At 40.5% G+C, this 26590-nt stretch overlaps 1 protein-coding gene across 1 annotated transcript; it reads right to left on the reverse strand.

The window, feature by feature from the left end:
- Positions 1 to 15571: 15571 nt before the first annotated feature.
- PRR23C (proline rich 23C) lies at positions 15572 to 19199 on the reverse strand. Its single transcript, XM_002814101.3, has one exon. The coding sequence runs from the start codon at positions 18587 to 18589 to the stop codon at positions 17798 to 17800; it is 792 nt and encodes a 263-aa protein (XP_002814147.2). The 5' UTR covers positions 18590 to 19199; the 3' UTR covers positions 15572 to 17797.
- Positions 19200 to 26590: the final 7391 nt, after the last annotated feature.

The raw sequence follows: 26590 nt of genomic DNA on the forward strand, positions 1-26590 counted from the left end.
TATTAACCATCACAGTAATCGGTAACTCCATCCTTCCTTTTGCTCAAACCAAAATTTTGGAATTAAGTGTCCTTTCCTTTGGAAAGGAGTGTCTTCCTTTCATGCTCCATAGCCATTCCATCAGGACGTCCTAGATCATGCCACTTCTTACCATCTCTCCAACTACCACCCTACTACCACTTTTATCTCTTGAGTAAATTACTGTAGAAGCCTCCTAAATGGTTTCTTTGCATCTCTCCTTTGTCTCTTTTCCAGCTGATCTCCATACAATAGCTAGAGTTGTTCTGTTAAACCATATGTAAATTATGCTACTCTGCTCAAACACCTCCAATTCCATTCAGGGTAAAAGCCAATGTTTTTATATGGGCCTATAGGTTGTGTTTGGATCTCTCACTCCCATTATCTGTCAGAGTTTATCTTCTATCACTCTGTACTTTGCTCTCTGGTTTCTATGATTCTCCTAAAAATTGACAGGCATGCTTACAGATTTTGCAATTGTTCTTCTCCTGCCTAGAACACTTTACATCTCTCTGAGTGTTTCCTCACTTCCTTCAGACCATGTTGCCAGCAGCTCAATTTCTGAGGTTTCCCCAGAGCACACTATCTAAGATGGCAATCCCTGACCCTTCTACCTCCCCTCCCTACCTTAATTTAATCCTTAGCACTTATCAGTATTTAACATGTGGTGCATTTTATTTATTTATCTTGTTTATTTAATTAAATTAATTAATTAATTTATTTATTTTTATTATACTTTAAGTTCTAGGATACATGTGCACAACGTGCAGGTTTGTTACATATGTATACATGTGCCATGTTGGTGTGCTGCACCCATTAACTCCTCATTTACATTAGGTATATCTCCTAATGCTTTCCCTTCCCCCTCCCCCTACTCCACAACAGGCCCCGGTGTGTGATGTTCCCCTTCCTGTGTCCAAGTGTTCTCATTGTTCAATTCCCACCTATGAGTGAGAACATGTGGTGTTTGGTTTTTCGTTCTTGCGATAGTTTGCTGAGAATGATGGTTTCCAGCTTCATCCATGTCCCTACAAAGGACACGAACTCATCCTTTTTTATGGCTGCATAGTATTCCATGGTGTATATGTGCCACATTTTCTTAATCCAGTCTATCACTGATGGACATTTGGGTTGGTTCCAAGTCTTTGGTATTGTGAATAGTGCTGCAATAAACATACGTGTTCATGTGCCTTTATAGCAGCATGATTTATAATCCTTTGGGTATATACCCAGTAATGGGATGGCTGGGTCAAATGGTATTTCTAGTTCTAGATCCTTGAGGAATCGCCACACTGTCTTCTACAATGGTTGAACTAGTTTACAGCCCCACCAACAGTGTAAAAGCATTCCTATTTCTCCACATCCTCTCCAGCACCTGTTTCATGACTTTTTAATGATCGCCATTCTAACTGGTGTGAGATGGTATCTCATTGTGGTTTTGATTTGCATTTCTCTGATGGCCAGTGATGATGAGCATTTTTTCATGTGTCTGTTGGCTGCATAAATGTCTTCTTTTGAGAAGTGTCTGTTCATATCCTTTGCCCACTTTTGATGGGGTTGTTTTTTCTCATAAATTTTTTTGAGTTCTTTATTGATTGTGGATATTAGCCCTTTGTCAGATGAGTAGATTGCAAAAATTTTCTCCCATTCTGTAGGTTGCCTGTTCACTCTGATGGTAGTTTCTTTTGCTGTGCAGAAGCTCCTTAGTTTAATTAGATTGTCAATTTTGGCTTTTGTTTCCATTGCCTAGGTTTTCTTCTAGGGTTTTTATGGTTTTACGTCTAACATTTAAGTCTTTAATCAATCTTGAATTAATTTTTGTATAAGGTGTAAGGAAGAGATCCAGTTTCAGCTTTCTACATATGGCTAGCCAGTTTTCCCAGCACCATTTATTAAATAGGGAATCATTTCCCCATTTCTTGTTTTTGTCAGGTTTGTCAAAGATCAGATGGTTATAGATGTGTGGTATTATTTCTGAGGCCTCTGTTCCGTTCCATTGGTCTGTATCTCTGTTTTGGGACCAGTACCATGCTGTTTTGGTTACTTTAGCCTTGTAGTATAGTTTGAAGTCAGGTAGCATGATGCCTCCAGCTTTGTTCTTTTGGCTTAGGACTGTCTTGGCAATGCGGGCTTTTTTTGGTTCCATATGAACTTTAAAGTAGTTTTTTCCAATTCTGTGAAGAAAGTCATTGGTAGCTTGATGGGGATGTCACTGAATCTATAAATTACCTTGGGCAGTATGGCCATTTTCATGATATTGATTCTTCCTATCCATGAGCATGGAATATTCTTCTATTTGTTTGTGTCCTCTTTTATTTCGTTGAGCAATGGTTTGTAGTTCTCCTTGAAGAGGTCCTTCACATCCCTTGTAAGTTGGATTCCTAGGTATTTTATTCTCTTTGAAGCAATTGTGAATGGGAGTTCACTCATGATTTGGCTCTCTGTCTGTTATTGGTGTATAGGAATGCTTGTGATTTTTGCACACCGATTTTGTATCCTGAGACTTTGCTGAAGTTGCTTATCAGCTTAAGGAGATTTTGGGCTGAGACGATGGGGTTTTCTAAATATACAATCATGTCATCTGCAAACAGGGACAATTTGACTTCCTTTTTTCCTAATTGAATACCCTTTATTTCTTTTTCTTGCCTGATTGCCCTGGCCAGAACTTCCAACACTATGTTGAATAAGAGTGGTAAGAGAGGGCATCCCTGTCTTGTGGAAGTTTTCAAAGGGAATGCTTCCAGTTTTTGCCCATTCAGTATGATATTGGCTGTGGGTTTGTCATAAATAGCTCTTATTATTTTGAGATATGCACAACTACATGGAAACTGAACAACTTGCTCCTGAATGACTACTGGGTAAATAACAAAATGAAGGCAGAAATAATGATGTTCTTTGAAACCAGTGAGAACAAAGACACAACATATCAGAATCTCTCAGACGCGTTTAAAGCAAGTGCTTTCTCTTGTGGGCATTTAGTGCTATGAATCCCATCAATACCTAGTTTTCTGAGAGTTTTTAGCATGAAGGACTATTGAATTTTGTCGAAGGCCTTTTCTGCATCTATTGAGATAATCATGTGATTTTTGTCTTTGGTTTTGTTTATGTGATGGATTATATTTATTGATTTGCATATGTTGAACCAGTCTTGCATCCCAGGGATGAAGCCCACTTGATCGTGGTAGATAAGCTTTTTGATGTGCTGCTGGATTTGGCTTGCTGTTATTTTATTGAGGATTTTTGCATTGATGTTAATCAGGGAGATTAGTCTAAAATTCTCTTTTTTTGTGTGTGTGTCTCTGCCAGGCTTTGGTATCAGGATGATGCTAGCCTCATAAAATGAGTTACGGAGGATTCCCTCTTTTTCTATTGATTGGAATAGTTTCAGAAGGAATGGTACCAGCTCCTCTTTGTACCTCTGTTAGAATTTGGCTGGGAATCCATCTGGTCTTGGACTTTTTTTGGTTGTTAGGCTATTAATTATTGCCTCAATTTCAGAGCCTGCTATTGGTCTATTCAAGGATTCAAATTCTTCCTGTTTTAGTCTTGGGAGGGTGTATGTGTCCAGGTATTTTTCCATTTCTTCTAGATTTTCTAGTTTATTTGCGTAGAGGTGTTTTTGTATTCTCTGATGGTAGTTTGTATTTTGTGGGATCTGTGGTGATATCCCCTTTATCATTTTTTTATTGCGTCTATTTGATTCTTCTCTCTTTTCTTCTTTATTAGTCTTGCTAGCAGTCTGTTTTGTTGATCTTTTGAAAAAACTAACTCCTGGATTCATTGATTTTTTTGAAGGTTTTTTGTGTCTCTATCTCCTTGAGTTCTTCTCCGAATTTAGTTATTTCTTGACTTCTGCTAGCTTTTGAATGTGTTTGCTCTTGCTTCTCTAGTTCTTTTAATTGTGATGTTAGGGTGTCAATTTTAGATCTTTCCTGCTTTCTCTTGTGGGCATTTAGTGCTATAAATTTACCTCTACACACTGCTTTAAATGTGTCCCAGAGATTCTGATGTGTTGTGTCTTTGTTCTCATTGGTTTCAAAGAACATCTTTATTTCTGCCTTCATTTTGTTATTTACCCAGTAGTCATACAGGAGCAGGTTGTTCAGTTTCCATGTAGTTGAGCGGTTTTGAGTGAGTTTCTTAATCCTGAGTTCTAATTTGATTGCACTGTGCTCTGAGAGACAGTTTGTTGTGATTGCTGTTCTTTTACATTTGCTGAGGAGTGCTTTACTTCCAACTATGTGGTCAGTTTTGGAATAAGTGCGATGTGGTGCTGAGAAGAATGTATATTCAGATGATTTGGAGTAGAGAGTTCTGTAGATGTCTATTAGGTCTGCTTGGTGCAGAGCTGAGTTCAAGTCCTGGATATCCTTGTTAACCTTCTGTCTTGTTGATCTGTCTAATATTGACAGTAGGGTGTTAAAGTCTCCCATTATTATTGTGTGGGAGTCTAAGTCTCTTTGTAGGTCTCTAAGGACTTGGCTTATGAATCTGGGTGCTCCTGTATTGGGTGCACATATATTTAGGATAGTTAGCTCTTCTTTTTGAATTAATCCCTTTACCATTTTGTAATGGCTTTCTTTGTCTCTTGATCTTTGTTGGTTTAAAGTCTGTTTTATCAGAGACTAGGATTGCAATCCTTGCTTTTTATTCATTTTCCATTTACTTGGTAGATCTTCCTCCATCCCTTTATTTTGAGCCTATATGTTTCTTTGCACGTGAGATGAGTCTCCTGAATACAGCACACTGATGGGTCTTGACTCTTTATCCAATTTGCCAGTCTGTGTCTTTTAATTGGCACATTTAGCCCATTTACATTTAAGGTTAATAGTGTTATGTGTGAATTTGATCCTGTCATTATGATGTTAGCTGGTTATTTTGCTTGGAGAAATGCCATTTCAAGTCCTTTGTCCATTTTTTAGTTGGGTTATTTTGTTGTTGTTGTTGAGTTGTAGGAGTTCTTTATATATGCTGGATTATAGCCTTTTAATCACATATTTGATTTGGAAATATTTTCTCCCATTCTGTAGGTTATCTTTTCATTCCATTAATTATGTCATTTTGGCACACACAAGTTTTTAATTTTGATGCATGCCAATTTATCTATTTACTTTTGTTGCCTGTGCTTTTGATGTCATATCCAAGAAATAATTGCCAAATCCAATGTCATGAAGCTTTTTCTCTGTTTTCTTCTATGAGACTTATAGGTTTAGGTCTTATGTTTATGCAAATATTTCCTCCCACTCTGTAGTTGCCTTGTTACTCTGTTGATACTGTCTTTTGATGCACAAAATTTAAAATTTTCATGAAGTCCAATTTATTTATTTTTTTCTTTCATTGCCTGTGCCTCTGGTCTCATATTCAAGAAATTGCTATGAAATCCAATGTCATGAAAATTTTGCCCTGTGTTTGTTCTAAAAGTTTCATAGTCTTAGCTCATACATTTAGCCTTTGATCCATTTTGAGTTAATTATTTTTGTATATGATATAAGGTAATTTCATTCTTTTTCATTTGGATATCAAGTTTTTCTCAAGAAAATTTATTGAAAAGACTTTCCTTTCCTTATTGAATAGTCTTGGCACCCTTGTTGAAAAGCATTAGAGTATATATGGGAGAGTTTATTTCTGGGCTCTTTATTCTATTCCATTTGTGTATATGTCTGTCTTTATTCTAGTATTATACTGTTTTGATTATTGTAGCTTTGTAGTAAGTTTTGAAATCAGGAAATGTGAATCTTCAAGCTTTGTTCTTCTTTTTCAAGATTGTTTTAGCTATTCAAGTTCCCTTGAGAATTCGTATAAATTTTAGGATGGATTTTTCCATTTTTGCAAAAAATATTGTTGGGATTTTGATAGGAATTGAATTAAATGAACAATATAATTCTTCCAGTCCATGAACATGGAATGTCTTTTCATTTATTTGTGCCTTCATTAGTTTCTTTCAGCAACATTTTGCAGTTTTGTAGTTTTCAGTGTTTTTTTTGCCTCATTGGTTAAATTTATTCCTATTATTTTATTATTTATGATGCTGTTGTAGTCAGTTGTCATTTTAAAGGTTTCCACACCAGTGTTGATTCAAGATAGTAACCTATTTGTCATACCTAGCTTGTCCAACCCTTGGCCTGTGGGCCGCATGCAGCCCAGGATGGCTTTGAATGCAGCCCAACACAAATTCATAAACTTTTTTTAGCTCATCAGCTATTGTTAGTGTTAGTGTATTTTGTGTGTGGTTCAAGATAATTCTTCTTTTTCCAATGTGGCCCAGGGAAGCCAAAAGTGGGACCCACTTGTCTATACCATAATGAGTAGTTTCATGGTGAAATTTAGCTGATATTCATTTGAAATCACCTGGTGCCACCAACTGGCTGTCTTGAGAGCACTAGAGATTATCTGAGTAAGAGGTACAACCAGATTTTTTCCCATTGTTCCTTTTCAAAATCAGGAGTTAATCATTGATTTTATGTAATGGCCTCATAAGATTGTCTCCAGAGATTTATTGTTTGAGGGTTTATATAGGATCATAACTTTGGTGAAGGCTGGTCATTTGGCATAGTAAGTTGCTAGAGCATTTTCTATAGCTTACACATTATCTATTTTTTCCATGAGCTTCAACCTTTATAACTACCTCTCCAGGAAGTAGGAGTGTGTCTACAGATTCCTGAATTTGTTGCCCATTTTTGATGGGGGTTCCGGCAGGGCAAGAAACCCCCTTTGTTTCCAAAGCATCCCAAAGACATGTACTACTCCGAAAGCATATCTGCTATTTGTATATATTTTGATTTTTCGTCTTTGGCTAGTTGTCAAGATGTAGAAAATACAGTAAGTTCTGACATCTGGGCTGATTTTACTCAAAGAGAGCTTAGATTAGGGACTGCATATCCTGGTTGATAACCTCCAGTTTCAGTTTTGAGGTATGAGCCATCAACAAATAATATTAGAAATAATATTAGGTCAAGGTTCTGTAGGGGAGTCTTTAATCAGTCTGAGTAAGGTACAGAGAATTCCCTAAGGAAGACAATCTTGAGGCTCCTTTTCTTTTTCTTTTTTTGTTTTGAGACAAGGCCTCACTCTGTCACCCAGGCTGGAGTGCAGTGGCATGACCATAGCTCATAGCAACCTGGACCTCTTGGACTCAAGTGATCCTCCTGCCTCAGCCTCCTGAGTAGCTAAGACTATAGATATGAGTCATCATGCCCAGTTAATATTTTATTTTTTTGTAGAGACAAGGTCGGGTCTCAGTATGTTGACCAAGCTGGTCTTGAACTCCTGTGCTCAAGTGGTTCTCCTGCCTTTGCCTCCCAAAGTGTTGGGAATATAGGCATGAGCCACAAAACCCAGCCTCCCTTTCTTTAGGTAGAGGCAGAAGGGAGGTAGGATTCAGAGTGTTGCTGCGGTGAATTGTAATGTTGAGGCAATGAGTTATACAATTTCTTAAGATATTAAGGCTGGGCGCAGTGGGTCACGCCTGTAATCCCAGCACTTTGGGAGGCTGAGGCTGGCAGATCGCTTGAGACCAGGAGTTCCAGATCAGCCAGGACAACTTGGCAAAACTCTGTCTCTACTAAAAAATACAAAACGTAGCCACACATGGTGGTGCACGGCTGTAATCCCAGCTACTCGGGAGGCTGAGGCAGGAGAATCCCTTGAACCTGAGAGGTGGAGGTTGCAGTGAGCAGAGATCGCGCCATTGCACTCCAGCCTGGGCAACAAGAGTGAAACTCTGTCTCAAAACCAGAAACCAAAAACCAACAAACAAAACCCAAAAATTAGCTGGGCATGGTGGCACATGCCTGTGGTGCCAACTACTCCGTAGGCTGAGGTGGGAGAATCATTTGAACTTGGAAGGTGGAGGTTGCAGTGAGTCAGGATCACACCGCTGCACTCCAGCCTGGGTGACAGAGCTAGACCCTGTCTCAAAAAAAAAAAAAAAAGATATTAATTGGCTGCCTGAAAAGTGTGTATTCATTCTGTCAGTAGTAAGGTCTGTACTGCATGAGGAACCCTAAACTCAAGTGGGGAGGCTAGAACTAGCTCAGCAGAAGCTGCAATAATTTTTTCAGGTATTAGGACGGCAATTGCCCTAAGACAAGAGGGATGAGCCTTTCAAACTGGGTCAAGGGTGAAGCTATAGTAAGCAATGTTTCTGTTCGTTTTGTTTTGTTTTTGAGAGGCAGGGGTAGTAGAGGACACAAGTTAGAATAACTAGTTCCTGGTTTCATCACACTAAGCACTGAGCTGGCCATTTTAGTGATGTGTAGAGCTTGCCTCGAACTTCTAACAAAGTCCCATTTATTGTACATCAAGCAAGTTCCCTTTATTTTATGCTGTGAGGGTATCGACCTGGTTTTTAATGTAAGATCATTTAAAAATATTATCCTTGAAATTAACTTCTCTAAAGGATCTTTTTTCTTATTTTTTTAAATATAGATCTTAAGAAGACTTTTTGCAACAGTTTTAGGTTTACAGAAAATTGAGTAGATAGCAAGGAGTTTCCATATACCATCCCTCCCCGCCCCAGTTTCCCCTTCTATTAACTCTTGCATTGCCATGAGACACTTGTTACAATTCATAAGCCAATACTGATACATCATTATTAGCTAAAGTCCACAGTTTACACTGAAGTTCACTCTTTGTGTTGTACAGTTCTATGAGTTTTGAAAAATGCATGACGTCCTATATCTACCATCATAGTATTATCCAGAATAGTTTCATCCCCCTAGAGGTCCTCTGTGTTCCACCCATTCACTCCTCTTTTCACTTCCAAACACTTGGCAACCACTAATATTTTTACTGTCTCCACAGTTTCATCTTTTCCAGAATGTCATATAGTCAGAATCATAGAGTATGTAGCTTTTTCAGATTAGTTTCTTTCACTTAGTAATATGCATTTTAAGACTTCTCTGTACCTTTTCATGATTTGATAGATCATTTCTTTTTATGGCTGAATAATATTTCATTGTATGGATGAACTACAGTTTGTTTATCCATCTACCTATTGAAGGACAGCTTGGTTGCTTCCAGTTTTTGGAGCAATATGTTTTTAGTGGTTCCTATCAATTTGCGTTAAAACCCAAGGGCATGTCCAGATTGCTTATGCACAAATAGACAGAGATTTTTGTAGTTTGGGATGCCTAGAGAAAGAGGCTGTTGAACGTCTTTTTCAGGTTACAGAAAACCTGTTCACTTTTGATTTCCTTAGAAGAGGGTCTCTTACTAAGGACTTAGTCAATTCATAAAACGGTATTTCAATCCTAGAAAAATTTGGCACTCATTGTCTGTAATATCTGGTTAAACTCCAAAATACTCTTAGTTGTCTTTTGTGAGGGGTCTAGAATATTTTTGGATAGTCTTTAGCATATCAGTAGAGAATGGTTTATCTTCCTCAGTTAGGTCATGCTCTAAATAATAGACTGCAGTTTGGAAAAAATTGTAAGTTATCTTTTGAAACGTTTATGTTTCTTTTCTGCTAAGGCTAGGGGCAACTAAACGAATCCTTTTTATAGACTTCCTTGTTCTCTGAATAAAGTAGGATATCATTTACATTTCGTGTCAGAACTGAATCACAAGGGGAAATTTTAGGTCTTTTAAGTCTTGATTGAGGACCTGGGAAAATTGGAGGGGGCTCTAGTGAACTCCTGGGGTATGACTGTCTAAGTACATTATTGTCCTCCTTAAGTGAATGCAAAAAGGTATTGACTATCCTGATTGAGAAGTACACTGAAAGAGGCAGAGCAAAGATCTGATACTGTGAAGCAAGTAACTTCAGGTGGAAATTTATGACAGAATAGTATTTGGGTCAAGTTCTATCAGGAAATGAAGTATAATGATTTTGTTGATGGCCTTGGGGTCTTGAACAAATTGGTATCTTTGTCGTTTTGTTTCTTTACTCGGTGGATGAGAGTGTTACAATGGCTAGTGCAGAGTATGAGAAGACTTTTGTATGTAAGGCCTTAAACCATAGGTTTGAGCCCTTCCTTTGGCTTCAAGGGATATTGGAGAAGTTTGAGTAATGGCTTCTTAGGATCTATCTGAACTTTTATAGGTCCTGCTCTCGTTATTTTTCCTATGCCAGTGAAATTTTTAGCCTGTAGAAGGTAATGGAATAGTGTCAAGATCTTTATCTGGGGTATGCATCAAATAAAATAGAGAATGCAAAGGTATATTCAGAACAAACACAACTCGATTATGAATAGAAGAGTCTTCTGGAAACTTAAGAAATGATCTCTCTGGTGTGCATTTATTATTGCAATCTCATGTATAAAGTATATCTCGCCTTATTAAATTTGCAGGTGTATTATCACAGAACAAGAAGGAATATTTCCAGGCAAAGGCCCAAGGGTTACAGTTAAAGGCTGGAAGATAGAGAAAATTTGTGTTATTTGAAATGCCTGCCACCTGTGCAGTACCATTACTCTGAAGAAGAGAGCACAAAGGCGCAGTATTTAATGTAGAAATGGTAGCCCTTGCATTAATTTTTATTGGATGTGTTTTGGGTATGGCTTCTAGGAGACTTTACCTTACTTTTCAGGGTTTTTCTGAACTGCAGGTTTTTTATGGAAAGAGATATCCTGTAGGTCCTCCGGGTCAGCCCAATCAACTTTTGCCATCTAGGATTTAGCGTCTGTGGTTCTGACCCATATGTTTATGAGTTGATATAAGTCAGGTAATTCTGGGTCAGATGTACCCAAAAGGAATTTAAACTATTCTATGAATATTTACTAGTCTTGTCTGCATTTAGGGAAACTTACAGCTCTTAATTCTGCTCAGGTCCAAGCTTTAAATTCTCCAGTTGTCTGAATACCTGGTTCATGGAGGGATGGGTCTTAAGAGGCAACTGGCATTTTAGGTTTTGGAGAAAGTTGTTGGGAAAAGGTAGGGGGCCTGAACAAGAACAACTGGAGGGAGGAGTTGATGGAGGTATAGAAGGAGAGAGATTGGAAGGATAAGGGGCAGAGGGAGATCTGGTTGTAGAGAGGGAACTGGTGGACGAGGACAGAGGATTTACTAGGGAAATTAATCTAGTTCATTGTTGTCAAACTGCACATTAGCTTTGGCCAAATAATCTTTTAATGAAGCCGTTTTTGATTTAGAGTTTCATTTGGAGACCTCTGTATAACTAAAAATGCTGCTCATTGAACATGAGAAATCTTATTTCCATTCTTTTCTAAGGTGCCTCTCAAATGAATGATTTCAAGTTAAATGTTCTCCACAGTTGCCATTAAAGGCTCACATCACCCTTGGTAAAATTATGCCATTTAGAAAGACAGGGACAAGAATTAGGATTCTAAATGAGAACACATATAAGAAGCAGGCATTTTTTTCTGTAAAAGGGGAGGATTTAGACTTAGATAACTCCATAAGAGATGGTGATGGTCAGCAAAATGTGGTGCTGGTGCTTCTGTGTCAGAGGCTCCCAAACTGATAGTCAGTGCCTCTGAATGTGGACTGTGGTAGATGGAAAACCAGAGAGAACACTCTTTCTGGATCAAAGCCAAGCTCTAAAAACAAAACATAAAAACAGGAAAACCTCACCCACTTTTACGGATAATCCACAGAAAAGTTTGTCCAAATGGAAGCTTGTCTGGTGAGAACTGCAAACTCACCGACTGTGAAGCCTGCAAACTCACCAGACTGTGAGGCTGGCTCAAACAACAGGCATGTAGAGCCTATGACTGTGTTGTACCCTGCGATTTTCTTTCTTGTGATAAACAACACTTTTAGACCATACAACACAAAATGGAAACACAAAAGCAAGTAAAAGGAGATGAAAAGAAATGGTTTGATTCCATCAAGGCTGCCGAACAAATGGAACTGATAACAAAACGTGGGTACCAAACTGAGAGTAAATGGACAGGGAACTCAATGCAAAGAAAGAGTTCAGACCTACTGCTGACTTGCCACACTGGGCTGTGTGGACCATATCTCACAAAAAAATGGAAAATAAGTGAAGACCACCTAAATGGGAATAAGCAGAGGCTATTTATTTAGAGCTTTCTATAGCAAGGGTGTTAGCCCCATCACTTGGATTTGATAGAGACTTATTGGCAGGCAGGTGAGTTGGAAAATTTTATAGTGAAAAAGGGGAAGGCTTCAGATATGTCTGATTGGAAGTTGCTAGCATAGGGAAGCTGGAGGTGGACTAACTAGAAGTGGGACATCCTATGTGATTGGTTGGTTTGTGTACTTTGTATCTTAGGCATAGCATATTTGGCTTTTTCTGGTTGGTCCTGAGTTGGAAGTGAGGGTAAAAATTAGAACACCTGGCAGTTATTGAACAAGTCTGGACCATTTTGGGGCCAGTTACTGCAGAGACTATGGTTTGGCTTCTGGGATAGTTGCTGCAGAGGTTATGGGTAAGATTTCTACTGTCATGTGTGGTCTGGACATTGTTCATTTGTATTTTCAGTCTCTCAGATCCCATTATCCCCTTGGCTACCAAGGAGTTCAGCTCTATAATGGCACTTCCTGCCCTTACCTTGGCCTACTGGGTTTCTCAATGACCCCAGTGCCTCTCTAGGGCATTTGTTTGTTATGCAATGTCCCTTGAGGCCCTCCCACACATCATAGTAGCTGATGTATTTTACAGCCTTAGGTAGTATATGCACTGTATCATATCCACTTCTCTGGATGTTTTGATCCTTTTCTCTGCTGTCTGCCTTGGCAGTTATGGCATTCCTACTTAACATAGTATGGGACATCTTTTTCTCTAACCCTGCAAAATCCACCCATCAGATTGTTAGCACTCTCTTACAGCATCCTTGCCAGGGTGTTAAATCATGTATCTTGGGAGAGTGCTTCTAAATTGAGAAACTCTCCCTTCTCCAGGCTGACATCCAGCACTCTCACTCTTACACTTGACTCCTGCTGGTATATGTTGGGTGACACCCACAGCAATTCTAGGGCATATAGAGCCCCTTTCCTTAGTTACAGGCCAGTATTTCCCTGGCTGCGTTATAACATGCTTTAGTTACTGGCCTGTGGCAAAGAGGAGGTGAAGGTAGTTCCCGAGGTGGGTGCATGTTATCTTGCTAGGCAGAGGTTTCTGCATCATCTTATGCAAGGATGGAGTGCCAACCTTTAATAGAGAGGAGTAGGCCACTTCTGCAGGCCAAGAGGATCGAAGGGGGTTTGGGATTCAAGATATTCAAGTGAATCTACTTGGTTATCTTCATCCAATGTTTCAGGGCTCAGTCTGGGCTGGGACCTTACCATTACAGACTTTCCTAGTTTGAGAATTCAGCCTTTATACTGCCACTATCCTTGCAGTAAATTCTGGGCCAGATCCTCAGTTGCTTCCCCCCCTCCCCGTTAGCTACAGGAGATGAAAGGCTATTTGTATGCTGCCAAGGAGAATGTCTAGATTTCATATTTGGGTTTTATTGGTAATTAATCACCCTCCAACTTTCACTTTCTTTCTCAAATGCATTTATTGTCCCAGAAACAGCTATTCAATTCCCCATTATTTATAACTATCATGCATATAATTACTCTGTGCCCCCAATTTTTCTAATGCCTGGGATTCTGCCAGTGCCAGTATATTGCCTTCTTCCAGAGTCCCAGTTAGTTTGCCATTGATTAAGATCTTATTTTCTTTCCTGTAACATGCCATGGGCTATGCATGCTCCATGATTCAGCTCTGAAATCCATTTTAGTGGCTACTTCCTATGACAGCCCCTGGCACCAGCTATCTTAAATTGGCTTGGGAAGACTTTGCAATGGAGATTTGCATGCAGAAATTTTGGGGAACAAAGAAAATATGACAGGACAGATGGAGGATTGAACTGGAATGCAGCTGCAACAAAGCCTCAGCCAACTCACTGAGAGCCCTAGAATTGGGATGATTCTTCAGAGTTGTCTCAACTTAAAGCAAGTGAGCTGGGCCTGTATACCCTCTAATTGAACAGTTATTAGCATGAATTACCCATGGAGGCTGAGGGTAATTCCTGGAGAGCAACTGAATTTAGCTGCTAATACTCCCAGCAGTCTTGATGGGGTTGGGACTATGGACAGTCCAGTCCAGTGTCACTACTGCATTGAAATTGGAAGTTGGGCCATGTATGATTGCTTGAGGATGGGAACTGTGATTTTTGAGTTGCAAATCATATGAGCTCCATAACGTTTGGCTCTGAGTCTTGACTCCTAGGGAGCAAGAAAGAGGCAAATGTAAAATTCAAATACGGAGCAGACATGCCTGTAATCCCACTACTTTGGGAGGCCAAGGTAGGAGGATCGCTTGAGCCCAGGAGTTTGAGATCAGCCTGGGCAACAGAGAAGATTCTCTCTACAAAAAATAAAAATATAAAACATTGGCCAGGTATGGTGGCATGTGCCTGTAGCCCCAGCTACTGGGGAAGCTGAGATGGGAGGATTGCTTGAGCATGAGAGGTCAAGGCTGCAGTGAGCACTGCACTCCAGCCTGAGAGACAGAGTGAGACCCTGTCTCTAAAAAACAAAACAAATTTGGAACAGAAAATGAATTCACATTCAAAATATGTCCACATACCAAAATTTTTGCCCAGGGGAAAATCAGTGTCATTAAATGCTACCAAATAATTGGAGATGTTATGCCTGAGGAAATATAATTATTGAGCTAATTAATATAGAATTTAAAATAAGAATGTTTAATTTCTTCTAGAGATAAAGGAGGAGATAACATCTGTGAAACTAGAAAAGTTTATATGACATTGACCAAAAGTTGTGAAATAAGAGCAAATAGATATAAAAAACCCAAGTAATCAGAAGTCTTAAAAATGAAAAATGCAGTATTTGAAATAAAGTCTTATAAAGAACAATAAATGAATTTTGAAAACAGACAATGACAGAATCAGTTAATTGGAAGAGCGAAAGTGTGCTATGATACAGGATATGAAAATATAGATATTAAGAGATCTGGGAGAGGGCATTGATTAAGCAGCACAATTTCTCTATTAGGAGTTTCAGAGATTGGAGAGAGGTTTAAATGTGCAAGAGATATATATTTTTTGAGATCTTATGGAAGAATTAATTTCCCATCTATAGAAAGCTCACTGAGTTGCAGCTGGCAAAAGTCTACCAACAAACACATCAGGTTTAATGAAACCATAGGGCATCAAAGTCAAGAAAAATACTAGTGTAAGCAGCCTAATCCTGTTAAAGGAATGGCAATACAAAAGACAACTTCTCACCTGCAACAATAAATGTCATGGAAAATAATAGAATTATCTTTAAAGTAGTGAGAGAGTATAGGATTTATTTTAGAATTCCAAACCCAGCTACAATACTACAAGTTTGAAGGTGTAATTGAAATATTTGCAGACATACGAACCCAAGATTTACCACACAAACCACAGCTGAAAGAATTCTTAAAAAGTATACCATGGAAAGAAGACAAATAAGGCCAGAATAAAGGAGTGGAATGTAAGAATAGAAAGTGAGCAAATTAAATGGTAAAGCACGTTGGAAAATCTAAATAATAATTATTGATGTTCAACAGAAAAAAAAACTAGCATCTCATTGGCTTTAACTTTATCAGCAATAATTTATTTCATTATAAAAATGAGGCAAACCTGGCAAAATAATGACATTTTAAAATTAGTGCTGTATAAACTATCACAAGAACAGAAAACCAAACACCACATGCTATCACTCATAAATGGGAGTTGAACAATGAGAACACATGGACACAGGGAGGGAAACATCACACACTGGGGCCTGTCGGGGGGTGGGAAGATAGGGGAGGGATAACATTAGGAGAAATACCTAGTGTAGGTGACAGGTTGATGAGTGCAGCAAACCACCATGGCACATGTATACCTATGTAACAAAATTGCACATTCTGCACATGTACCCCAGAACTTAAAGTATAATAAAAAAAAATTAGTGCTGTATATGGTTATGTAAAACAAACAAACTAAACATTCAAAAAAAGGCAAAAACCAACCCAAGGTGGAGTTAGAATCATATAAAATACCGTAGAATAGCAGAAATACAAAGATACTTAGTAGTTAGAAATTCTATTAGCACAAATCACCACGAGTTGATTAAAAAAGAAATTACAAAAAGTCATCTTACGCATACAGAAAAAAAAGTTTCTTAAATTTTTAACATTTAAAACCTTAAGTGGACCCTGCAGTTACTGCCTTTCTCCTTCCACTTGTGTCTTCTCAAGTCGTCATAAAGCATCCAATTGTTTTAAATCCCTGAAGCCCAAAGCCTGGTCTCATTAGCGCTCTTGCCAGGTTTCTGTACATACTCTCATGGCCCAAAGGTTCCATCTAGCTATTGTATTGTACTATTGTATACACACAAATAATTAAATGTCAATATTTAAAACAACTTGATAACATCTTTGTAGTAACTTAGGCAAAAACAAAGCAAAAATTCAACACTTTTTCATGATCTGAAAGACTGAAAATTAACTGCTTCAATAGATTAACGGTTATCTAACAACCATGTAAAGATCATACTTTATGGTAAAATTTAGAAACATTAACAAAAGGCATAAAACAGGAATGCCCATATTAACCATACTGTTCAACCTGGACTTGAAGTAATGTCCAATATAAAAGATTAAAGAAAAATAAGATGTAAGAAGCTTGTCAAAAAAGACAATATTCTCATTATTTGGAGATTGTTTTTATCAATCAATCAATCAGTCAATCGAGAATCTACACATACATCATTAAAGAAATTCAGTAATTGCATTTGATACAACATCAACCTAAGAAAGAAATTATTTCCGGCTGGGTGCGATGGCTCGTGCCTGTAATCCCAGCACTTTGGGAGGCTGAGGTGGATGGATCACCTGAAGTCAGGAGTTCGAGACCAGCCTGGCCAACATGGTGAAACCCCGTCTCTACTAAAAATACGAAATTAGTTGGGTGTGGTGGCGCATGCCTGTGATCCCAGCTACCTGGGAGGCTGAGGCGGGAGAATCGCTTGAACCTGGGAGGCAAAGGTTGCAGTGAGCTGAGATTGTGCCATTGCACTCCAGCCTAGGCAACAAGAGCGAAACTCTTGTCTCAAAAAACAAACAAACAAACAACACACACACACACATACACACACAGAGTCTTAGAATTATAAGCTTTTCCAGGATAAAATAATTATATTAAAAACATACAAGAAGAAATGAATGGAAAAGAGCTGGCTCTAAGAGTTGGGGGAAAATAAAGCCCAATAACATAAACAATTTGCTAAGCCAATCATGAAAAAAGGAGGGTACATGATCATTATTCCCCGTTCTGTCTGTTTTGCAAACAACAAACATTTGTCCAGGTACAACTATTTGCAAGATCGCCCAAAAGGGCTCAGGCCACCATAGGGAAAAATTCCATGGTGATAAGGTCGTCATAAACTAGCCCAGAGACTAGGGCCAAAACCCATTAAACAAAATAAATGTAGTAAATTAACTTCGGAGAAAAGGCATGCCATGGTAACGTGCTGGGGAAAGGGCGGATTTTTAGAGAAATGTGCTGGAACTGAGGTTTAAAGCAAAACCAGGGGGAATGGAGATGCCTAGGGGTGACTTCCAAACAAAACAGGCCCGAAGCAGCAATCTCACAGTCTGAAAGTAGACTGTATTTCAACTAGCGTATTTTTATGCTGAGGAGGATCTTTTTTTCCAGACTTTCTAAGTCAGCCACTGATCCAAAATTCTGCAACGCAACCTGTATCAAAAAAGCATCTATCCGTTATCGACTCTCCGAGATCCTTGTAGGTTGCGCAACATACACACAACAGCTATCAAGAGACAGTCACCTGGAGCCCAGCAGGGTGGCAAGGGATTGTAGGAGGCAACTCATTCGTGGAACAGGCGTCTCCGGGCCTTGCACGGAGGGCGCTCTGGGAGCTCCGGGCGCGCGTGGGGACCTGGACTCGGAGAGGGAGGTAGAGGTTGGAGAGGTGAGCTGGGGACAGGCTCCAGAAGATGGAATTCCAGGTCGAAAATGGGGCGTGGAGAGCGTCTCTCTGAACTGGGATTGGGGGCCAGAGCACAGGGCCCTCGGATGGGGCCCTCCCGGTGGGGGCTGAACATACTTCTAGCGGAGGGGTAGAGCCCAGCGGCTGAGCCGGCTGCGGAGTCCATCCAGAGCTCCGGAAATTCAGAGTCCGCGTCCTCCCCGTAGGCCTCTTCCTGGGCGGCGATCTCTGGGACAGATGCGCAGAAGACTTCCTGCTCGACGACGACGTCTTCCCCGTGAGCGCCCAGGAAAACGTCCACTTCCAGGCCGGCAGACCAGTCGCCCTGCGCTCCTGAGCATTCGTCGCCGGAGCTCAGGAGGACCTCGGGGATCACGATGAGGGTGTGTCCACCGAGAGACACTCGCAGGACCGACATTGGCGCGAGCTCCAGCACCAGGTCGACGTCCTCCAGGGGCACACGCAGGGCACAGCCCGCGGCCAGGACCACCACGGAGGTGAGCGTGTCCACGGCCGGGGTCCCCGCCGGGTCTTCCGGGCTGGGCGCCGCGCGGGATTCGGGGCCCGCGGGCTCCTCCAATCGGCTGCGCTTGGCAGGGCCTGGTCCTCCTGGCTGCTGCCCCCACCAGGGCGCAAGGCAGGCGCTGGGGCTGCGGGGCCGGCTGCCCATCACCTCGACGGCGCTGCAGACGGCGCTCCTGGGCCTGGCAGAGGACGTGGGGGCGGGGGGCGCGGGCGGCAAAGTCCTCTTTGAGGTAACAGGTGTCGGCAGGACCGCGCGACGCGGGGCGAGTCCTCGGAGCTCTGGGGGCGCCTCCCGGAGATCGGAGTCGGTGCTGCTGGGGGAGCCTCGCACGCTGTGTGGCTCAGCCCCGCGCGATGGAAACTTGGGCCTTCCTGACGCAGACCCGGATGCGCACTGCAAAGCCAATTATGTTGTAAATGACGGCAGCGGAACCGAAGTCGCAAAACGTCACGCAATCCTCTGCCCCCTGGAGGACCCGCCCTAGAGGCGGAGGTACACCTGCTGCCCAATAGCGGTGGCTGTGGTTGGTCGGTCACGCTGGGGAAATACTCTTACGGGCCGCTAGGGGGCCGAGCATCTGTGCCGCTCTAGGGCCTGGCTTCCAGTATCAAGTTCTTGTCCTTTGTGTTGACGTCAGATGCGGAGTTGAAGACCGATTCAGGTTCAAGTAACACTAGTGGAGTGCCAAACCAGGACACCGAATCCTAAACCCATACTCCCAGGCCCCGTCCCGGAAGTGCCCTGCGCGTTACTGTTGACGAATAGTGGCGTGCGTTTTTGGGTTCTCCTAGCTTGTACATCGATGTAATATCCTTTTAGGGGTCTTGGAAGGGAGAGTAAAGCTGAGATCCTGCGTGACGATGGCAGCTCCTGCATTATCTGTTTATTACGATAATTGGTACTATAGTAATTACAGTCTTCCCTTGATATCCCTGGAGGACTGGTGCCCGGACTCCCGCATGGATACCAAAATCTACAGATGCTCAAGTCTCATATAAAATGGTGTACATTTGCATATCACTTACATCCTTCCGTTTATTTTAAAGCATCTCTAGAATACTTACAGTACCTAACACAATGTAAATGCTATACCCCTGGTTGCTACACAGAGTTTTATATATATATATATAGTTTGTTTGTTTCTGAGATAGGGTTTCATTCTGTTGCCCAGGCTGGAGTGCTGTGGTGCAATCTCTGCTCACTACAACCACCCCCTCCTGGGCTCAGGTGATCTTCCCACCTCAGCTTCCTGACAAGCTGGGATTACAGACACGTGCCACCACACTCGGCTAATTTTTGTATTTTTGTGGAGACGGGGTTTTGCCATATTGCCCAGGCTGGACTTGAACTCCTGGGCTCAAGCGTTCTACCCGCCTTGGCCTCCCAAAGTGGTGGGACTACAGGCGTGAGTCACTGTGCCCGGCCTTATATATATGGTTTTTTTTTTTTTGAGACGGAGTCTGGCTCTGTCGCCCAGGCTGGAGTGCAGTGGCGCGATCTCAGCTCACTGCAAGCTCCGCCTCCCGGGTTCACGCCATTCGCCTGCCTCAGCCTCCCGAGTAGCTGGGACTATAGGCGCCCGCCACCTCGCCCGGCTAATTTTTTTTGTATTTTTAGTACAGACGGGGTTTCACGTGTTAGTCAGGATGGTCTCGATTTCCTGACCTTTCGATCCACCCGCATTGGCCTCCCAAAGTGATATATATATATTTTTATTGTGTTATTTTCCTTTTTTTTCCCGAATATTTTCGGTCTTCTGTTGGTTGAATCTGCGAATTCGAAACCCGTGGATCCAGAGGGCCGACTCTATTATGCTACAATCAGCTGAAGTATGGTTAACTTTATCTAATTTGACCTAAACTACAGCTCTGAGGTCTATCTGTTTTAGCTCAATTTATGGATGATGAAAATGTCATGCAGAAAGGTTAGCCAACTTGCCCAAGAGCCAGGAACTAGCAGAGCGGGGTCTGGCTTGTCCAGCTCCATTTAAGGTGATACATCTACACAATGTCAGCGTTTTTGACCTGTGTCAGCTGAAAGGCACCTCTGCGTCACGTGTCCAGGCGGTAAAAGGGAAGGTGTAGCTCAACTAGTGTTAATAGGAGAAAATACTCAGCACTGATTTTGGAATAGTAATATTTTCAAGTGCTTACAGGGGACAACAAAGCATTTCCTGACATCTTTGCTAAGCATGTGATGTCCCACCTTGGCGGGAACCATTATTACATTTTATCATTGCAGAATATTCTTGTATTCTTGGGCATTTAAAAGCAAATCTCATACATGTTATTTATCTCCCTCCCCTTTCTACAAAATTCATTCTTTTTTAGGGTTGCATACCATTCCTTTGGATAGCCTTTACATTTAAATCAAGTCTCTCTTGCTGGACAGTGGTCTGTCATCACTTGGTGGCACTGTCATCCTCTGGTAGGTTCATGGAAAATGCAGATTATTTGCCCCATCCCAGAGCGACTGAATTACAATTCTTGGAACGTGGGGATTAGGTAATCTATGTGAGCACCTCCAAAAATTTCTATTTTACTCCGAAGTTCAAGATCATTGAACTTGTTTTCATTTCTCAGTTGAGGAGTTCATGAAGCCCGGCGGCTTATGCTTGTTATCAGGGACCTGCTTGTTGGTGTCAGTGTTATGGAGGGAACTCCAACTTTCTGGCTGTGTTCAATGCTTTTCTTAGCATAGTTGGCCTGCTTCGGGTGGATTTCTGGTGGCTGTCCAGTGGCTGCGTGGTGGGTAATTCTCCTGGGATTGAGTGGCCTGAGACTGGGCACTGGCCGGGGTAACCAAGGTCCAGGGCTGTGTTGGATGATGGCCCTGCTGGCAACCTGTGGTTCCTGCGGACACCTCCCGCCAGGAGAGTGTGGGTGCAGACGGAACCCGCCTTCAGCTCCTAGGTGAAAGAAACAGCGGCTCAGCGCAAGCATCCAGGCAGAAGACGGTGGGGGTGGAGCCTGCAGGAAACTGCCTGCTTTGGTCCAGTAGAGTTTTGTCTAGACCCTTAAACCTTCTTGCAGAGAACAGTGGGGGCACCATTCAGAAATGTCATGATGTATGGGGTAGATGGGCAAGCACAGATTCTGTCAGCATACTGGGAGGGGGTGGGGGCTCAGGGTTCCTGGCTAGGCCTCTAGCTCTGAGCAGGGTGGAGCCTGTGGCTTGAGTGGTGCCACCTCCTATCTGCTGCTTTCCTGACCTCAGCGGTCTCACCTGAGAGCTCCTCAGTGTCCTGGGCCTTGTGATTTAACCCAACACTCTGCTTGCTCCGAATCCTCCCTGTGAGCTCTCTTTCCAAGTGAATGTGGTCCTGCTCCAGGACAGAAGTAGTTAGCGGGGGTCCTGGAGCAGACACATCTGGTTTTCTCTCCTGGCCGCCCACAGTCTGATTGGGTGATCATGGGCAAGTCACTTCACCTCCCCTAAACTTCAGTTTCTTTATATGTAAAATGGGGAGAATGCCATATACTGTGGCAGATATCTCACATATTCTTTATCCATTCATCCATTGATAGACGTTTAGGTTGATTCCATATCTTTGCTATTGTGAATTGTGCTGTAGTAAACATGTGAGTGCAGGTATCTCTTTGACATATTGATTTCTTTTCCTTTGGGTAGATACCTAGTGGTAGGATTGCTGGATTGAATGGTAATTCTATTTTTAGTATTTTGAGAAATCTCCATACTGTTTTCTGTAGTGGCTATACTAGTTTACATTCCCACAAACAGTGTACAAGAGTTCTCTTTTCTCTGAATCCTCACCAACACCTATTATTTTTTGTCTTTTTAATAATAGCCATTCTGACTGGGATAAAATGATATCTTATTGTGGTTTTGATTTTCATTTTCTTGGTGATTAATGTTGAGCATTTTTTTCCATATACTGGTTGGCTGTATGTCTTCTTTTGAGAAATGTCTATCCATATCCTTTGCCCACTTTTTAATGGGACAATTTTTTTCTTGTTGAGCTATTTGAGTTTCTTGTATATTTTATCTGTTAGTCCCTTGTAGGATGAATAGCTTGCAAATCTTTTCCCCCATTCAACAGGTTGCCTTTTCATTTTGTTGATTATTTCTTTTGCTGTGCAGGGGCTTTTTCATTTAATTAAGTCCCATTTGTCTATTTTTTTGTTTTCTATGCTTTTGAGGTTTCAATGATAAATTCTTTGTCTAGACCAATGTCCAGGAAAGTTTTCTCCAGTTATTTTGTAGTTTTGGGTCTTAAAGTTAAGTCTTTAATCCATTTTGAGTTAACTTTTGTATATGGTAAGAGATAGGGGTTTAGCTTTATTGTTTGGAATGTAGCTATCCTATTTTCCCGGCACCGTTTATTGAGGAAGGTGCCCTTTCCCCATTGTAAGTTCTTGTCAGCTCTGTTGAAGATCAGTTGGCTGTAAATACGGTGGCTTTATTTCCAGGTTCTCTATTCCGTTCCATTGGTCTATGTGTCTATTTTATATCTATACCCTGCTGTTTTGGTTACTATAGCCTTGTAATATATTTTTAAGTCAGTTAATTTGATTGATGCCTGCAGCTTTGTTCTTTTTGCTGAGGACTTTGGCTATTTGGGCTTATTTTTGGTTCTATATAAATTTTAGGATTTTTTTTTCAAATTCTGTGAAGAATGATGGTATTTCAATAGGGATTGCATTCAATCTGTAGATTGCTTTGGGCAATATGGTCATTTTATATTTTATTTAATTTTATTTAGAGACAGGGTCTTACTGTGTTGCTCAGGCTGGAGTGAAGTGGCATGATCACAGCTCACTGCAGCCTCAAACTCCTGAGCTCAAGTCATCCTCCCACCGCAGCTTCCTGATTAGCTAGGACTACCAGTGTGTGCCACCACATCCAGCTAATCTTTAAAATTTTTTGTAGAGATGGAGTCTCACTGTGTTTCCCAAGTTGGTCTCGAACTCCTTGTCTGAAGTGATCCTCTTGCCTCGACTTCCCATAGTGCTTGGATTATAGGCATGAGCCACTGTGCCGGGCCAATGTGATTATTTAAGGGTACTAGTTCTTCTGATCCATGAGCATGGCATGTTTTTCCATTTGTATGATCTTCAATTTTTTTCATCAGTGTTTTGTAGTTCTCTTTGTAGAGATCTTTAACTTTCTTGGTTAAATTTATTCCTAGGTATTTTATTTTATTTTATTCTTTATTCTTTTCTTTTTTTTTAAAAATAGAGATGGGGTCTCACCATGTTGCCCAGGCTGGTCCCAAACTCCTGGGCTCAGGTATTCCTCCCACCTTGGCCTCCCAAAGTGCTGGGATTACAGGCATGAGCCACTGCACCTGGCCTAATTTTTTTTAGTACCTATTGTAAATGGGATTGCCGTCTTGATTTCTTTCTCGGCTAGATCATTATTGGTGTATAGGAATGCTCCTGATTTTTGTATGTTGATTGTGTATCCTGCAACTTTACTAAATTCATTTATCAAATATAAGGAGTTTTTTTTGGTGGAATCTTTAGGTTTTTCTAGATATAAGATCATATTATCAGCAAAGAGGGACAATTTTACTTTCTCTTTTCCAATTTGGATCATATAGCATTGCTATGATATCCATGATCAATGCCATTTGGCATTGCTATAAAAGACTACCTGATTCCAGGTAATTTACAATGAAAAGAGGTTTGTTTATATGGCTCATGGTTCTGCAGTAGCATAGCACCAGCATCTGTGTCTGGTGAGGGTTATCAGGGTGCTTCCACAAATGGTGGAAGATGAAGAGGAGCAGACATCACGTGGTGAGATGAAGAAGAAAGAGAAGGGAGGTGGCAGGCTCTTTTTAACAATCAGATTTTGTGGGAACTAATAGAGCAAGAATTCACTGATTACTGCAAGGATGGCACCAAGCCATTCATAAGGGATCTGCTCCCATGTCCTGAACACCTCCCACCAGGCCCTGCCTCCAATGATGGAGATCCAATTTCAACGTGCGAATTGGAGGGGACAGATATCCAAAATACATCAGATGGCTTTTCTTTCTTTCTCTGGCCTGATTTATCTGGCTGGAACTTCCAGTGCTATGTTGAATAGGAGTGGTGAAAATGGGCATGCTTGTCTTGTTCCAGTCCCCAGAGGAAAGGCATTCAATTTTTCCCCCTTCAGTATAATGCTAGCTGTGGGTGTGTTGCATATGGCATTTATTATTTTGAGGTATATTCCTCTGTGCCTAGTTTGTTGAGAGTTTTTATCATGAAGAGATGTTGAATTTTATCATACTTTTTCTGCATCTATTGAGATGATCATATGATTTTTATCCTTCACTCTGTTGGCGGGTTGTATCACATTTGTTGATTTGCATATGTTGAGCCATCCTTGAATCCTTTATATAAATTCCACTTGATCATGGTGTATTTTTTTTTTTAAATGTGCTATTGGATTTGGTTGGCTAGTATTTTGTTGAGGATTTTTGCATCTAAGTCCATTAGGGACATGTGCCTGTCATTTTCTTTTTTGTTGTGTCCTTGTCTCATTTTGCTATCAGGGTGATGCTGCACTCATATAATGAGCTGGGGAGAATTCCCTCCTCTTCAATTTTTTTGAATAGTTTCAGAGGATTGGTATTACTTCTTTGTATATTTGGTAGAATTTGGCTGTGAATCCATCAGATCTTGGACTTTTCTTTGTTGTGAGACTTTATTACTGATTCAATCTCACTACTCATTATTGGTCTATTCAGGTTTTCTATTGTTTCCTGATTTAATCTTGGCAGATTGTATGTGTCCAGGAATATGTCCATTTCCTCTAGGTTTTCCAGTTTGTCAGCATGTAGTTGTTTATAATAGTTTCTGATGGTCTTTTGTATTTCTGTGGTATCAGTTGTAATGTTTCCTTTTTCATTTCTGATTTTATTTGAGTGTCCTCTCGTCTTAGTGTAGGCAGCAGTTTGTCGATTTTGCTTATCTTTTCAAAGAACGAATTTTTCATTTTGTTGATTTTTTATGTTGGATTTTTAGTTTCTATTTCATTTAGTTCTGCTCTGATCTTTATTATTTCTTTTCTTTTGCTAATTTTGACATTAGCTTGTTCTTGCTTTTCTAATTCCTTGTGATGGGTTGTAGATTGAGGATTTGTGCCTTTCTCCTTTTTTGATTAGGCATTTATTGCTATAAATTTCCTTTAGCACTGCTTTTGCTGTATCCCTCAGGTTTTGGTATGTTGTGTTTCCATTTTCATTTGTTTCAAGAAATTTTATTTCTTTATTGATCCAATGGTCATTCAGGAGCATATTGTTTAATTTTCATATATTTGTATGATTTCCAAAGTTCCTCTTGGTATTAATTTCTGGTTTTGTTCCACTGTAGTCTGAGAAGATACTTGATATGATTTTGATTTAAAAAATTTTTTAGATTTGTTTTGTGGCTTAACATATAATCTATCCTGGAGAATGTTTCATTTGCTAATGAAAAGAATGTATATTCTGCAATTGTTGGATAGAATGTTCTGTAAATGTCTTTTAGGTCCATTTGTCTTAAAGTCCAGTTTAAATCCAATGTTTCTTTGTTGATTTTCTGTCTAGATGATCTGTGTAATGCTGAGAATGGGGTGTTGAAGTCCACTATTACTGTATTGCACTCTAGCTTTCTGTTTAGATTCAGTAGTATTTGCTTTATAATTCTGGGTGCTCCAGTGTTGGGTGCATAGATATTTAGAATTGTTATATCTTCTTGCTGGATTGATCCCTTTGTAACTATATAATGACCTTCATCATCTTTTTTTTTCTTTTTACTGCTCTTGACTTGAAGTCTGTTTTATCTGATATAAATGTAGCTACTCTTGCTTACTTTTGGTTTCTGTTTGCATGGAATATCTTTTTTCAGTCTCTTTACTTTCAGTCTACATGTGTCTTTACTGTAAGGTGCATTTATTGTAAGCAGCCATTCTATATCTTTTAAGTAGAGAATTTAATCTGTTTTACATTCAAGGTTGTTATTGAGTCTTTGTTCCTGTCATATTGTTAATTGTTTTCTGGTTGTTTTATGTATTCTTTTTCCCTTTTTCTCTTATTATTTGTCATTGTGGTCTGGTGGATTTCTGGAATGGTGCCATTTAAGTCCTTTGTCTTCTTTGTGTGATTGCTTCATCAGTGAGTTTTGTAATTTTATGTGTTTTTATGATGGTATA

This window comes from Pongo abelii, chromosome 2, assembly GCF_028885655.2.
Source record: "Pongo abelii isolate AG06213 chromosome 2, NHGRI_mPonAbe1-v2.0_pri, whole genome shotgun sequence".
Classification (NCBI taxonomy): domain Eukaryota; kingdom Metazoa; phylum Chordata; class Mammalia; order Primates; family Hominidae; genus Pongo; species Pongo abelii.